Source organism: Ixodes scapularis, unplaced genomic scaffold (assembly GCF_016920785.2).
Source record: "Ixodes scapularis isolate PalLabHiFi unplaced genomic scaffold, ASM1692078v2 PGA_scaffold1__304_contigs__length_218370807, whole genome shotgun sequence".
NCBI classification, from domain to species: domain Eukaryota; kingdom Metazoa; phylum Arthropoda; class Arachnida; order Ixodida; family Ixodidae; genus Ixodes; species Ixodes scapularis.
In genome coordinates, this window is record NW_024609846.1 from 35,747,466 (window position 1) to 35,764,543 (window position 17,078).

At 44.6% G+C, this 17,078-nt stretch overlaps 1 protein-coding gene across 1 annotated transcript in view; it reads right to left on the reverse strand.

Annotated features, from left to right (window-relative positions):
* Positions 1-649: 649 nt before the first annotated feature.
* Positions 650-17,078, reverse strand: part of LOC115316324 (cytochrome P450 3A41) — a 55,106-nt gene continuing 38,677 nt past the window's right edge. The window contains exons 12-14 of the mRNA XM_040216521.2: positions 7,442-7,579; positions 5,341-5,503; positions 650-1,030 (exon numbers count right to left, since the gene is read on the reverse strand). Of these exons, the coding sequence (XP_040072455.2) occupies positions 950-1,030; positions 5,341-5,503; positions 7,442-7,579 (382 nt within the window). The 3' untranslated portion in view covers positions 650-949. The remainder of the gene's footprint in view (positions 1,031-5,340; positions 5,504-7,441; positions 7,580-17,078) is intronic.

Below are 17,078 nucleotides of genomic sequence, written 5' to 3' on the forward strand. Positions count from 1 at the left end.
GGAACTGAACCGGAACAAAATAAATTTACTTGAACCTGATTCGTAACCGAACCCGTATTTTTTTTGGTTCGACACACTGGTTTCAACCCTTCTCAAGAATCGAAAGAAAATAAAACAAATGATGGTTTTATAGATATGTATGGTCACGCCGCTTACAATATCTCACACTGTCACGTTATTGGGACCGTTCTAAGTAATTAAAAATGAAAGAGAGATATTGCATCTCTCATTAGTCGGTGGCAAGATTAAAGATGCAGTAGAAGCTCTGCCTCGAGTCAGCGCACGTTTCGTTCCGTTGTGCTTTGGTTGAATGATCGTAACTACTACTACTGCTTTGGCTACCAGTGCTCAGTTGACTTGCGGGATGTAGTTAGAATATGGTGTCAGCTATTGCTTTCTTCAGACTGCATTCGCGTGGGCGTCATTTCAGCAAACGATTCGTTGCCATAGAAACGGCGACCATAGCAGACGGACTTCGTCATTCGGAAGGAGACGGAGGTGTGGCGAGATCAGGTGCGTGTATGGATTTTTTTTCCGTGCTTTTTGATGGGTGGAACCTGAACAAAAAGTGTTTGAAATAAACACTTAACTCGGGTGGCTGGTTTTCTCCCGTGTCTATTATCTTCACGAACGTTACACAACAAGCATGTTTCGTTGGCCATCAGGCAGTCATTTTATTTTTGTTGTTCAAACAATACGCTAAGGTATCACGGCGCCAAAAGTTTATTCCTCTCCAATACTGATAAATTCGTGCAACATTTCCCAAACGTTGAATTTTTATAGCTAACATATATCTACCTTTATTTCCGGGAATCAACTCGCACAACAATGAAGGATGACACAACTTTAAGCTCTTCGCGCACCATATTCGATGGCCTATTCCACGACACATTAAAGCCAAAACATTCCTTCCTGCTTTCTTGTTTTTACCTTTCACATTTCGCAGTCATCATACGCGAGGAACACATCTCAGTTTCACTGGCTCAGTGGGTTGCAGAATCAAAGATCTTGTTCGCAACTTCAAGGGCACCTAAAACAAATAAGAGTAAATTGTTTATAACACTCTTTCTGATGAAGAGAACAAACGCAATTGAGCTAAAACAATTGAATACAGGTTTGCTCCAACAGAAGACGGATTCTTTCGTCATTTGGCATGTCACTGAGAAGTCCGTAATTTGTTGAATTACCCTAGTGTATATTGTTCATATTCCCCAATCAGGTATTATTTAACGAACACAGACTAAAACCAGTGTCGGGCGGGCACGTTAAAGGCCTTCGTAACAAAGACAGAGAATAAGAATTACAGAATCGGCGAGTCAGCTCGCGATCTCAAGGCAATCGGCGTGCGCACTTTCGCTCATATTTTAAATGAGTTTGTTCTAAAGGCCTTCGACGTACCCGTCTGACAGAGGTACGCACGTTATACATTATTTATACTCTGTGTAAGCCGGTCGGAATTTGCTGAGTTTTATTAATTCGATAAATCGACCATTATGTGATAGCTATACTTCGTCTCACCCTACAATGGACTAAAGGCAAAAGCTACAGACCGCCAGATCCAATCACGAGCCTATTAGAAATTGCCTATTGCGTTTTGATGCACGTATCAGTGCCCGCGTCTGAAATCACGGATGGGGATGGGCGGACAGTGGTTTGAATCGAAATAGCGCTGAGTGACTCAACAATTTTATATTGCAAAAAAGAGGCTGTTTGCAGTGTCGAAGCTATAGAAATGATGCAGCGTTTTTGGGTTCGGATCATCATTCGTCCACCCCTAATCAATGCTAGGCATGTCATAGTGTAGCGTGGAACGTGATTGGACCTGGCGTCCCGTAGCTTTGGCCTTTAGTCCATCGTAGGATGAGACAAAGTATAGCCGGTTTGAAGCAAATGTTGGGGTGGTTTTCATTGAGCCGTGAAGTTTTAATTTAATTAGTAAAATGTATAAGCAAGGCGGTGAGGTGGATTGTTTCTGGTTCATGCGTCAGCTACAAAAAATATCTGGTAACGCTACGCGGTTTAAACACTTACGCGTGAAGAAAATAAAGGTCTGATGAAACCGACTAGACTTGGATTTGGTACAACAAGGTACTGCGGTGGGCTAGTTGGTTCATACTTAGTGTTTGAACAGCGCAAAGACGACAGGAAGATAGAAGAGAAGAGGACAGGACGAGCGCTGACTATCAACTGATGCTATTTATTCAGAAGAGGATGAAGTGCGCGAGACTCGAGAGTGCCAAAATGCACTTTTTTCATCAAACACACGCGCGGCAGCTTTTTGCACGGGAATGGCCTGTGCCAGCAGGCGTCACCTTTTCTTCAACCGAAAGCGCAACCAGAAAGCAAAAGAAAGAAAAGCAAAAGAAAGAAAAGAAAAGAAAGGAAAAGCAAAAAAGAAAGAAAGAAAAGAGAAAAGAACGTGCTATAGTTTGCTGACCCAGGCATGGTAACCTTCGCCACCTGGAGACCATTGAGCGTGCGATTGCCGCCTTTCTTCTTTTAGGAGCCTTTGTGTAGATTCTGCGCATTGTGATGTCCAGCGGTCTTCGCCTGATGGTGACCAATGATCTTGGAAAGTGTCAACTAAACAAAGGCCTTTCCCGCACATGCCTAGGTTGCTCTTCAAGGTATTCTATTTCTTTGGCAAGCAAGGTTAGTGATGGAGAGCTGATGGCTCCTTCCCCTCTTTTGTGTATCGAAAAGGCCTCCACGATCTCCCGCGTCCTAAAGTCGTGATGTCTTTTTAGGATGGTACATTGACCGAATAAAGGGGAGCACAAACAGTCGCTGCAATGCCTAACCAAGTTACTGCCTGAGGTGTTTCCTATGAAGGCGGCATGTTCCCTCAGTAGATCATTGATACATATTCCGGTCTGCCCAATGTATGAACGACCGCAGGAGAGAGGTAAGTCATATACAGCACCTTCTGTACATTCCGTGAATTGTCTCGCGTGCTTCTTCCCGCATGGTGTTTGGGAGATGGAGAGGGATGTAGAATTCACCTTTTTGCACATCCGGCCAAGCTTGTTGGGTGCCGAAAACACAACTCTGACTCCTACCTTGGCTGCAGTTCTTTTGAGGCTGTGGGAGATTCCATGAAGATACGGGATGACTGCCGTGGGTAACTTTTCCTTGGTTACGTTTTGACAAGGTTCAGCTTGGCTACGGGACTCTTGTAGAAGCCTCTCCGCCGCGCTGCGTATAATATGATCTGGGAAGCCCGCATTTTTCAGTCGATTCACTTGAGTGGTAAAGCTACTCGAGACCTGGTGGTGACAAGACCTGTGAAGGGCGTTTTTTATGGCTGCCACCGCAATGCCTCTCTTGACTAGCTTTGAATGTGCGGATGAAAACGGAAGGAAGAATTTTTTAGAGCGGGGCGAATACTTCCAACAGACATGATCTCCGAATAGAAGTGTCAAATCTAAAAATCGCAGCTGTTGCTCCTCGGGTAACTCATTTGTCAGAGTGAACGGCGAAGAGCAGACTTGAACGTATTAAAAATATCTCCCACATCTTTTGATCCAGTGTCATCGGATGGTCTGTACAAAACAAGAAAGTCATCAACGTATCGAAATATTTTGATGACTGACGAGTCCCGGAGTGAAATTTCTAATAATCTGTCATAGAAGGCTAGGAGTAGATCACTGAGCGCCGGGGCTATGCATGATCCTATACAAACACCTTCGCGTTGCCGGTAAAACTCACTCCTGAACACTACTGTTGTGGAGCGTAAGTAAAGCATGAGGAGATTCAAGAAGTCCTCAGCTGCGATACCGACTGAGTTCTGAAATTTTAGAGGTCCATATCTATCAATGCCGTCGTTGACTGTTTCACAAATAGAGTCGTGAGCAAGGGAATAGTATAAGTCCTTAATGTCCACAGAGAAGGCCAAATCCTTCCCTTTGGGAAGTTGTTGAAGGTAATCTGACACCATGGACGGTGTTCTGACCAAGTAGGGATCTTCAACGTCCAAGACGAATAAGGACCTCTAGAGGTAGTACCCCATAAGGCGCTGCCATGTTCCTCGTTCCGAGACAATGACCCGAAAAGGGCAAGCCATCTTGTGTGTCTCGGCCGAAAAGAAGGCCTCCAGGGAAAGGCCTTTGCAATTCCTCACTGATGAAGAGAGTTTCGTTACATTTAGCCGCTCGCACATCTTGACGGCTTCCTTCTTCGTCTTTTCAGGTTTGTAACTCTTCAATAATGTAAAGTTGCTTGTGATGGCCTCCGCGGCCTTCTGATTGTAGGTGTCGTCGGGAACTATGGCGAACCCGCCTTCTTGTAAAGTTACTTGTGATGGCCTCCGCGGCCTTCTGATTGTAGATGTCGTCGGGAACTATGGCGAACCCGCCTTCTTGTAAAGTTACTTGTGATGGCCTCCGCGGCCTTCTGAAGGAAGGCCTCCGCGGCCTTCCTTCAGAAGGCCTTCGGCCTTCTGAAGGAGCCATCAGCTCTCCATCAATAACCTTGCTTGCCAAAGAAATAGAATACCTTGAAGAGCAACCTAGGCATGTGCGGGAAAGGCCTTTGTTTAATTGACACTTTCCAAGATCATTGGTCACCATCAGGCGAAGACCGCTGGACATCACAATGCGCAGAATCTACACAAAGGCTCCTAAAAGAAGAAAGGCGGCAATCGCACGCTCAATGGTCTCCAGGTGGCGAAGGTTACCACGCCTGGGTCAGCAAACTATAGCACGCTCTTTTTTCTTTTCTTTCTTTCTTTTTTCCTTTTCTTTTCCTTTCTTTTCTTTTCTTTCTTTTGCTTTTCTTTCTTTTGTTTTCTGGTTGCGCTTTCGGTTGAAGAAAAGGTGACGCCTGCTGGCACAGGCCATTCCCGTGCAAAAAGCTGCCGCGCGTGTGCTTGATGAAAAAAGTCCATTTTGGCACTCTCGAGTCTCGCGCACTTCATCCTCTTCTGAATAAATAGCATCAGTTGATAGTCAGCGCTCGTCCTTTCCTCTTCTCTTCTATCTTCCTGTCGTCTTTGCGCTGTTCAAACACTTGGATTTGGTCTCAGTAACTGAGTCTACTATATTTATTTCTTGTTTGTATTTAGAGCATGGTTAAAGAATATACGCTCGAAATAATAAAATATTTTATGCGAACCTTTCTTAATTGTTTTGTCAAATATAAGTGAAGTAATAAGGTTTCGAGCACGTTTCGCCCACGGGTCGTTTTTCTCTGAAATTTATTTTAGAAAAACTTCGAAACGGCTGAGCCAATTTATGAATTACTTTCAACACGATATTAATATTTTTGTCACAAGGAGTCGCGGTCAATTTCAGTTCTATTTCTTGATAACATATCGACGTTCCAGAAATAATGTATACATACCTGGGTTTCACTGCACCTCTGAAATTTGATCTTTTGGAGAAGACAAGCAAGCGTCGCCTTGGTTTGTAGCATTCCCATCCTCTGTCCGACGCAGTTTCGGGGCCCGACACCGAAAGCTTGGTACGTGTACGGGACAAGAGCCTCCTTGTTTTCCGGCAGGAATCTAATAAAAAAAACGTGATCAGTCGTAGTGGATTAATGCAACACTGCAGACCGCAAAAGTGCAATTTTGAACAAAACATAAATATGCTGCACCCGAATTGTAGATCAGCGCATGTTCGATGACACAAGCAGCTTCTGTTAAAAATGGATGATGTGCGTTCTTTGTTGAATGACTCTTCGAGAGCATTGTATATGAGCACAGTGACACGAATGCTGGTTTGGATTATGATAACGAGCATCAAGTCTATATATTTTATTAAGGTATAGGATCGAACACACAATTGGTCCAGACGCCAATTATACTTCCTGCTTAAAGGAGCGATGCAACAATTTTTGTACTGTGCACAAATACCGCTTAAAACGGATCCGTAACGTTAATGACCTATGAAACACGCGTTCGTTTTTCACCCCACGCAACAGAAGTCCCAGAAAAAAATTTAACAAAAACGAGCAGCGTTCACTCCCTCAACTCGCAGCCAGAACAAGTGGCCACGTGATCTGGAGCCGATTATATGCCGCCAGTGTTGATCATAGCCACGCGCTGGGGTTGGCAAAGCGCAGGACACGCGCTGAGATCCAGACATTGTTATGGCTCGGCTATTGTCGTCGTTGCAGCGATTGGACACGGCTCACAACCCGAATGCTTCTCGAGCTAGCAATTGTCACGAGCCCAAGTCGAGTGCCCACGCAATGCTCGGGTCCAATCTTTGAACCGCATTCAAATATCGTCACTTGGGTGTACTGCGATCCCCGAGTTACGTCATCAAAATTTGCAAAGGAGAGATTGAATGAAAATGATCGCTTTTGTCCTTGAAATTACACCGCAACAAAAGAGTTTCTTGGCAAATGGCGTTGCGTGTGAGTATCCTTGAGTCCCAGGTGTGCCAGTAAGCTCGTGTAGAAAGAAAAACATTCCAATTGAATATCGTTGCACAGCTCCTTTAAACACATCGCCGAAACTGATAAGGCCCCGAAATACCTATGACATGAAGGGCTGTTAACTTTTAGCCAACATTGTTTCATTTTTATAAAATTCAGTTTTGTTTGTCTTACTGTTTGCACCTAGTTTATCGCCCGGTTGGGGACAGGGAAAATTAAATAACTAAAATAATGAACGTAATTTTTTTTATAAACAGAATGGGTCTCATCCGTGTCATAGCCTTTTTGCGACTGGGTTCATTAAAATTGATATAAAGTTTTACGCATTTTACGACTCATTTTTTTAAATCATGAAGTTCAAAAGAATGCACCTTTCAACTAATTATATAAATAGAAAGTTACCTCGATTTTTAGGCGAAAAGGTGGTTTTAGAAGAGTTCAATGGTATGTTACTACGATAGTAATGTAACCAAACATTAGCATCGTAGTACCATTCTATGAAACGCGTCTGAAACCATCTTTTCGCCTAAAAAACTATGTAACTTTCTAATTATCAAATTATTTTAAAATCGTATTTTTGCACAATATTATTAAAAGATTGAGGCGTAAAACGCGTAAAATATTATTTTATCGGTTTCTACCGAGTATGCGAGTATTGCCAGCCCTTATGACATATAACACATCTCCAAGCTGACAGCCTGTTTTTGTCTTTCGTATAATACAACGACAAAATGTGAAACCAGAACTGTTATCTTAGTTTAATAATGTTTTTTTAGCCATGCTCATCTTTGTATTCGCACCAGTGCTCGCTGCACATGGGTGAACAAGAAATTACATGACAGAGTAGGCACACACAAATGATTAGTAAAACCCTCGTTCTGGCTAAAAAATACCCTAACTATGCAATGTTTCTACAATTAAAATTATAAATTTTCGAAAGAGAAGGAACTTCAGAAATTCAATTCCACTTTCCTGGGGCTAGGGACCAGTCATAAGTTTCTGTTGAGTGCGCTGCTTTTGTGCTCGCAACATGTGAACATTTTCGAATGGAAGCACCAACCTTTCTGGCTTGAAGCAATCGGGTTCGGGAAAGAATTCCGGGTCGCGATGCATGCCGTGAATCTGAATTTCAATGGCCATTCCGGGGTGAATTTTTATACCAGCCACTGAAGTCTCCTGGGTGCATCTTCTCATTAGCCTGAAGTAAGTAGAACTCTCATGGAACACCAGTGTCGTGCATATTTGCTCAGCTGACGAGGGTTGAGTAATGCTCTAAGCTTTCGAATCAATATTATCTTCAAAACACAACCAATTCATTAAATAATTTAGATTTTGGATGAAGATCTGCGCAGCATCCTAGCGAAGAAAACTACCCCCCCCCCCCCCCTCCCTATCTGCATAATAGATAAACATACGTCATGCACTCGCGTGGATATGTGTCCGAAATCATACCCGTTGATAGGGCCAAAGGATAAAACTAAAAATGACCCTCCTTGCCACATACATAATTATATTTCAGTTCCTCGTACCTAAGTACATACGACGCACTGTTTAATGTGATTTTAGGCAGTGCATGCTGGCAAACTGATGCCTACATATGACGAGCAAGTGAAGATAAAAGTCTTTTCGAAATCACGGGCTTAATCATCCTGAAATGCATATATACTTTGATCAGGAATTGTCTTCGCAACTTTAGAGCTAACAGGGATAAATATATATATATATATACAACGGGCATGGTGGCGGGAGGCCGAAGGCGTGGGTATATAACTGGGAAGAAAAAAACCCTTGGTGATAACGGCAACAACGGACGATTCGTTCGGCCGAAACTTTCTTCGACGTTTCGGCCGGAGTCCGGCCGGAGTGAGGAAGAACTTTTGCAGATGAACGCGGGTGGTATTTATGCAATGCTACGGTCGAGTCCGAGTTTTAAAAACGGCGGGATGACAGTTGGAGCTTCCAAAGAAGCGTAGGAAAAGTTCCAGATGGGCAAACATTTGTACAATGCTACGGCCGGGTCCAAATTTCGGCGGGGTGACGGTTGGAGCTTTCGTGAGAGGGAAGCGTAGGGCAGTTCGTATCCGGGTGAAGAAGGTTGACGGTCGGGGCCAAAATGGCCCCGTACTATGCCAACGTGTTCATGGGGAAATTAGAATCTCAGTTCATTTCTGAATGTTCCGTAAAGCCGCTAATATACAAAAGGTTTATAGATGATATATTCATTGTCTGGGCGCACACTGAGGAGGAGCTGGTGGACTTTATAGGTCGATGCGCCTTACACATTTGTACTCTCAAACCGAAATAAACTTCATATAGACGTCAACGTTAAAATAGACGAAGGTAAACTCGCCACGAGCCTGTGCCGTAAGCCAACACATCGACAGCAATCTCTGCATTATCAAAGCGACCACCCACACTATTGCAAGAACAGTGTTCCCTATAGCCAGGCTCATCGCCTCAAACGGATTTGTTCCAAGAGGACAGATTTTGATGCGAGCAGCAAAAATTTAAAGTCAGTGCTAGAGAAACAAAAGTATCCACTCCGTATAATTGACGATGCAATCAGAAAAGCCAAGCAACTGAACCGAGCAGAGCTTATTAGCCCGCGCCCCACGCAAAGCGACACACAACGCACAAATCTATATCTAACTTACAGCATGAACCATCCTAATGTAAATAATATCTTAAGACGGCATTATAACATTCTCAAACAAAGCGAGCGCATTAAAAGCGTTTCCATTCACCCCTGGGGTAGTCCACAGACGATCTCGCAACCTGAAAGACGCGCTAGTAAACTCTGGGATAAATTAATCGCCACCACCTAACGAATGTAGGCCTTGCATGCACCCAGGATATCTGATCTGTAAACACAGGTAGCACACAAACACGGCCAGCAGCACGCACTCGCAGTTCTCGATCAAAATTAAAGGGCACTTAACATGTGCCTCGTCGAATGTTGTGCACTTATTCGAGTGTACGGTATGCAAAATGCAATACATAGGGCAGATTAGAACGGCGTTTAGACTGCGCTTTAATAATCACCAATCTCACGCCATAAATCTTCCGACACTGCCTCCATCCAAACATCTCGCTCTCCCAAAACACTCGTTTGATAAATTGTCAGCGACGCTCCTAGAATTCGTATTTAAATCAAATCGCGAACGTGAACAGCATGAATCTTAAATAATTTACCGATTCAACGCTATTAAACAAGGAATAAATGAAAGCCCCGGTACTCTGGCATCGATTAAAATGCTAACAGACGAATAGCAACCGCGATCAGGGGACATCTTTTCAGGTCCCAGACCTTATTATTATTTATTCATACTACTATCTTCTTCGGGAGATGTGGTAAGAGGGGGTACATAATGTTGTATAAAGGCATATATTTCGAGTCATCTTAGCACACGTGAATAAGGCAATCAATGTCATCATTATACAGTATTGAGTAAAATTAAAGGAAAAAAAAACCTACAAAAGTTATTGTCAATCGCAGGAGTTACAAAAACTGCGGAGGTTAGCAATGAGTGATGACTCAAATGAAGCATTTATTATATGACTGGGTAAGGCAATCCAATCACGAATGGTCCTTGAGAAAAATGAGAACTTAAATACATCGACCCTACAGCTGTATTCTTGTAATGATCTACAATGAAAATTTCGCGTGGGGTAATTATGAAAAGCGGGTGAAATATATGCAGAGGTGTCAATATTAAATCGGTTGTGTAGTAGGTCGAGCAAAAATTTTTATCTTTGAAAAATGTGTCTATGGGTGCTGGAACACACATATAGTTCGGAAACCGAGTATTGTAACCGAAATTTGTTGTATATGAAACACAAGTCTTTTCTCTGAATGTATTCAAGTAAATTTATGTTGGTCTTAGTAAACGGGTCCCAGACAACGGACGTATACTCTAATTTAGGCAGAACAAACGTTTTATACGCTGTTAATTTTACATCCGACGAGGTTTGTTTTAAATTTCGCCGGAGAAACCAGAGCTTAGTTAATGCTTTGCGAACAATGTACTTGATATGGGTGTTCCAACCCAGGTCGTTTGAAATGATCTCACCGAGGTATTTATAGGAAGTCACTTCGGCTAGCACAGTATTTTTAATGGAATAATTATAGGAAAGAAAACTAGTTTTGCGGGTTATATGCATTCGAACACATTTGTTGACATTTAGTGACATCTGCCACGAGTCGCACCAATCGTGGATCTTGGATAAGCGGCTGTTAAGTAATGTCTGGTCACTAACATCCTTTACCTCAGTGAAGATAACAACATCGTTCGCAAATAAACGTGCTCGCACAGGAATGTTAGCAGTGATTTCGTTTATAAAAGTTTTAAAATTTAAAGGCCCAAGGACTGACCCTTGTGGAACGCCTGATAGCAAGGACTGGCGAGGATGCACTGGAGTTTATCTGAACGTACTGTTTTCTTTCTAGCAAATAATTTTCAAGCCAGGAGTAGATGATATCCTGTTGCACGATTGATATAAGTTTAGAAGCAGTTTACAGTGTGACACTTTGTCAAACGCTTTGGCGAGGTCAAGAAGAATTACATCAACCTGTTTAGAACGATTTAATATTTCAGCAAAATCATGGACGGTTTCAAGTAATTGCGTTGTGGTTGAAAAGCCATGACGAAAACCATGTTGATTCATGTTAAAAAAGTTGTGACTTTCTAAATACGCTGCCAAATGTTTAAAAACAACGTGCTCTAAGAGTTTAGAGCAGTAAGGAAACAAAGAAATTGGCCGGAAGTTCCCAGGCAAGAGATGAGATCCAGATTTGTGAACGGGAACGATCTTGGCAATTTTCCATTCTACAGGTATAACGAACTCTGACAATGATTTTTTTTTTTTTAATATTAAATAAAGATATTTTTAGCACCATTCTGCGTAGCGAACGAGGAACATATTTGGAATGCCGTCGTGACCAGCAGCATTTGTTTTTTTGTCGAAAGATTGAGCAACGCTTAAAACAGTCCCTCGGGAGACATAAAAGCATCGGGTAACACTGATAGGTTGGGTGACAGGTTTAACAGCAGTGGTACTGTGTTTGTGGCCCGAACTGGACCATCAACTTTTCTCTTTTATTTCCAGGTTTTTATATTCATTTTCTTTCTCTATATTTCTAGGTTTAACATTGTTCCCTTCCCGGTCTAACTCATGCATGCCCCAAAAAACAACCCAAATAACCGTGCCGTTTTTGTTGTTTTTTTTTGTTTTCTTTTGAGACACCATTTTGGTTTGCGCGTGTATCTTTCGTCCATTGTACGCTATCGTCCAGGTCACTCCTGCCCGCCCGGACACAAAGTCACCCTGCGTCCCCTCTCAAGAAACTACAACCGTCATCCAACCGTCCATGTAAATTGGCCCCGACCGTCAAGCTTCTTACGCTTCCCTCTCACGAAAGCTCCAACCGTCACCCCGCCGAAATTTGGACCCGACCGTAGCATTGTATAAACGTTCGCCCATCTGGAACTCTTCCTACGCTTCTTTTGAAACTCCAACCGTCATCCCACCGTTTTTGAAACTTGGACTCGACCGTAGCACTGTATAAATACCACCCGCGTTCATTTGTAGAAGTTCTTCCTGGCGAAGGCCGGACTCTGGCAGAAACGTCGAAGAATAAATCGTCCGTCGTTGTTGTTTTCACCAAGGTTTTTCTTCTCATATATATATATATATATACAGGGTGTTTTTTTATCCTTACAGATTTGTTTAAAAAAAACTGTGAAAGCTAAACTAATGCGGTGTGTGCAGGTGGTTCATACGGCCAGGCGGACATTATGGGGGTGGCTAATCTTTGCGATAAGTCGGGTAATTAATTAAAATTCGTTAACTTTTTTAATTAGTGAAAGTATACACATAGTTCCAATTAGAAACTTGTAGAGCATCATCGAAAATCACTAAATCAACTATTTTTCGAAGGATACAACGCCGGGGCACCATTTTACGGCGTTCTGTGAAAACGCTTCTTTTGGACGCGTTTCTAGATTTCGGTTTCTTATCGGAGCGCATCTTTACGCCCGCGGTCCTGCCCCCCGGTGGTCGCGGCGCGAAGCCACCTCCTCGCCTCCCTCATAGAATAGAGGGAACAACGAGGTAGAGGGGCTTAGAGCGATAAACCGGGGTTCCGGTCTGCACTCGAAAGTGACCCCCATAAGGCGGCTGCCATTGTACGCAAATTTGACCACTCGTCACATGACCGAACCAAATGCGTGACGTCACAGGAAAGATGGGAGCGCCCATGCAGCGGCTGGCCCCAGCTGGGCCGGAGCTTGTCGGGTGCTTTGTTGGTTGTCGTTCGTCTCGGCGAGTTGATTTCAGGCGCAGAAGCCGTCATATGAGGCCGGTCGACAGCGACTTCAGAGTTCAGCGTGGTGTCTGACGTAGGTACAAGGTGAAAATACTTAGGAACGGTGTGCATTTCGCTGGTGACCGACGGCGATATTGCCACGGAAGAGACAATCTGCCCTACGTTGCTCGCACCTCGGATTGATTCGGATACCGCTAGGATAAAATTTAATGCGACGTTTCTGTGCTCTCGTTGACCGTCGGAACCTTCGAGATCTGCAGTAAAGCGTGTGCAATGTATGGATACACTACAGCTTAGCGACGGAAATTGTGTGAGTCGCGCTTGGCAGTGTGCAATCGTGGTGTCGCTTTGTTCAAATGAACGAAGGCTCACTTTCGTTGTGCGTTGCACCGCAGAGCTGCCTTGCCGCTTGTAGTTCCCGTGCCGTGCTAAGTGATACTGTGCTGCTTCCCAAATTGTTTCGGCGTAGACGTGCTCTTTTACGGAGCACAGGTGTGCGGCACGCCGAAGAGCTGCCTTCAAGCTAGTAGTTCCTGTGCCGTGCTTTAGGTGATGCTGTGCTGCCTACTAAATTGTTCTGGCGTAGACGTGCACCTTCACTGAGCACAGGTGTTGCAGTTGGTATTGATTCCGCTGGTCTGTCGCACGTTTCGTCGACACCAAAGTTTCAACACTCGTTACGCGAATTGCAAGCTGTGTGGACATGTCATCGCGCGCGTTACCTACCCAGTCCACCCATTCACGCCGCTTTGCGACGGCAGTCTGCAGCGGCTCATTACCAGAAAAGTGGTCTCACATCGATTTCAGTTCAGCTCGTCCACGGCAGTCGCCAGACCCCGAAGGAGAGGATTTGTTCGGACAGAATGCCACTAAAGCAGTGCAGCTTCTTTAGTGGTCAGGATAGACTATTTTCTGTCTGTTTTGTTATAGTGTCTCGGATGCTTGCTCCAGTCTTATTTTCTACCAATATTTACTATTCTGGAAAGTTCCAGGCCATGCTCAGCTGTCATTGCATTTTCTGGTGGAGGTGCTGCGCACTTTACCCATAGCCCTTCCCTCTGTGTCTACCCTGGCGGCTCCTCAGCCGAGTTTCCCGATAACAAGACACGGCTGGCACATTATCCCAGTCTTAAACCCCCGGCGAACCGTGAACCAAGTCCTATCCCGTGCCCGGCAGCAAAATTGCAAGACGAGCGAGTACCACAAGGGCGAAACTCGGAAATACACCACGAAGAACTTGAAATCCAAGCCAGGCGCTGCTACCAGCAAGAACCAACGGAATTAGGTCTTTTGCCAGAAAAACCGAAGCTGACTAAGTTAACAATGACAACCCTGTCGCAGCAAACCACGTTCACTCCCACCATCGTTTGCATGCCCGTCGCACCCCGCACTCCGATGCCCTTTCACGCAAGGTGCACAAAACGCCGAGGGCTGGATTGAACAATATGACCGTGTCGCCCGCCACAGTGGGTAGATGGACAACCAGCTCCTGCAGAACCTATACTTCTCGTGGAAGAAACTGTTAGGCACTGGTTTGAGAACCACGAATCCTCTTTAACGTAGGGGGAAGTTTGCAAGACCGAGCTAAAGTGCATGTTCATCAGCCAACATTGACAAGAGAGAGCCGAGTTCCTGATTCTGTCCAGGACACGGCCCCAACGAGAGCGTCACCACCTTCGTGGAGGATGTTTTGCTTCTGATCGAGCACCCACGCCAACCCTGATGCTACCGAAGACAAGAAGCTAAGACTCCCATGTTCCTCATGTGAGGGACACCTTCAGCAGCCTTGTCCGCAACCCCACGACAACAGTCGAGGGGTTCATATCAATGCAGCTTCCAACATTGAATGCACACTGCAGGCCCGAGCACGTCACTATTAAAAACTCCCCAACGTCGCGACACTCAAGTCGTCCAGCTGCAACTTCGACGCCAGCCCCCCAGGCATCCGTGACATCATTCACAACGGTGTCCGGGAGGAGATAAGGAAGTTAGTTCCTGTCATCAGTTGCCCGGCTTTAATTTTGATCGCCGAGATTTTTTCAGAAGTTTGACAGGCATTTCAACTGGAGACTTCTTCGAGCGAAGCGGCATCTGACGAAACGAGGGCGACTTATGCCACAAAGTCACAACGACCACCACCGGCTACCTGTTACTATTCAATGCCAATTCAACGAAATACCCCAATGCCGAAGCATTCCCGATATCGAGAAGAACCAGTGTAGGTCCGCGCTGAACAAAGTACACGGAGGAAGACGGAGGTACTGCGAATGGCCAACCGAAAACCACTCTGCTGCCACTGCATGAGGCCGACCTTATCTACTGGAGGTGCCCGTACCAATGAATTGGCTTGCAAAGGTTCGTGCCGAACGACCCTCAACCACGTCTTGACGAGCGTCCGGGGAAGATTGAGGATTATCTTCGGCGGTCTTTGTCCCTGGTGCCGACATTACCCCGAAGCTCGTGATCTACTTCATCTGGACGGGAGGTAAGCACGACAAAGCAGGTGAGCGGCAATGCAAGGAGAGTTGATCTGGTGTCGGTTGTCGCCCAAGGACAATACCTAATAATTTGCTGACACTAATTATCTGTGTCCACGCCATGAAGCACACAATTTCCAACTTTGAGGGAGAATGCCGCTCAGTGACCTTAAGAAATAGAATGGTTGGTTTCTCTCAAAAGTGAACTGCAAGCATCACGAGACTTCACTTTGCGACACAAGACTTGCACAAGTTGCAGTGGTCGTGGACGGTGGGATGCACAATAAATCTCCATTATGAAATGGAAGTGAAATGGCTTGGATAGCAAACATGGTTGCCAGCTATCAAGTCAACGGTACAGCAAAAGGCACAGCCATATAACCAATATGCTCGAGCTTGCTGCATTGATGCAGAAAACTACCAGGAAAATTTTGCGGATTAGAAGCCAGCCCTGCAGCCTCAGTGCATCAGATGTCAGTAGGCGCACATGACGTATGATTGCAAGACGGCATCAGTCGGTTAAAGTTGCTACTCGACCAAACTGAACACCGACGTGCCAGGAGCGTCATCCCACAACAAGGTCCACAGGTATTACGATTGAACGCCTGACAGGAGACTGTCGCAGAAAGAACTCGTTCTAGAACCATTAACTAAGAATCAATAATTATGTAATGCAGTGGAAATAAACAGTTGATACACTAACCAGATAAACCTATTTCCGCTTGCCTTTATGCCTTGAGAGTTTATACACCAAGAATTGTGTTCACCACACGCGCAGGTCCTTTTGAGGACACTCGCACGCATCTCTGACCCTTCAATATTAATTGATGGGACATACCAGACTGGCAGACTTGTTGCATTGGGCTGCACTCATTCCACTTTTCCTGAACACACCTCTGAGCATATACTTTAATATCGCATGTGTTGATGCATTGTTATATAGCAGGACACTTCCTATACGTAGACCCTTTGCAGAAACCCATCAAGCAACACAACTGTTGCCATTTTTTTTTCGGCGTAAAGCACACAAATGGGCCCCAGTTCACGTCAAATGCTAATGCAGCATTCGAGTCCAATGGGCGCTGAGCCGAGTTCACAGTGATGGCGGACGTAACATTCTTGTCGAACAAATGACCAAAGTATGAAAGCCTGGGGTAATTAGAGTAGTAGCTACTGTAATTCGTTTCATCAAAATTTGGCAAACAGCAAAGGCTGCAGTCTCGGTGAGCCAATATGCACCTTGGAGAGAGTCACATGACAACATGTCATTCAGAGTGCTCGTCTGCACAGATTTGTCACACACCTTCGCTCTGTCTCTCTGATTGGCTCGAGGGGGCAGTGGCGGTTGTCCTTTTCCAGGTTACAATGATACGAAGTATAGACAACCCACACTTTTCAAAAAAAGGCGATTGAAGAGACCGAAAGGAATGGTCAACATTTTTTAACAAGACTGCTCTTCAGGCAAGGGATGAACAAATATGAATCATCTTATCCAGGTAACTAGACCAAGTAAATAATTGACTGACTAATACAATGCAGTTTTGATGAAAAAAAGTATTGCTGCAATAAATCCTACGAAAGAGAAAAAGGTGCAGTTAATCTATGCGTACACCAAAACAGTTGTTATAGCAAGTCGAATAGCTTTGAAGCAGGTGCCTGCAACGATTTATTCATCCCCACACTCAATAAAACGTCATCCTCGTAGCTGAAAATAACTGTGCACTTCGCACTCACCAAAAAAGGAAGAAAGGCGATCGAATGTAGAATCGCCGATTAGCACAAAGGGCGCAGGAGCTTCCTCGCTAAAAGTTGATATGGTTATTCGGTGACGCAGGCCTGAAACAACTTCTCCTAGGCCCTAACGCGACGTATACCTTTCGCGTCGATTCATAGCC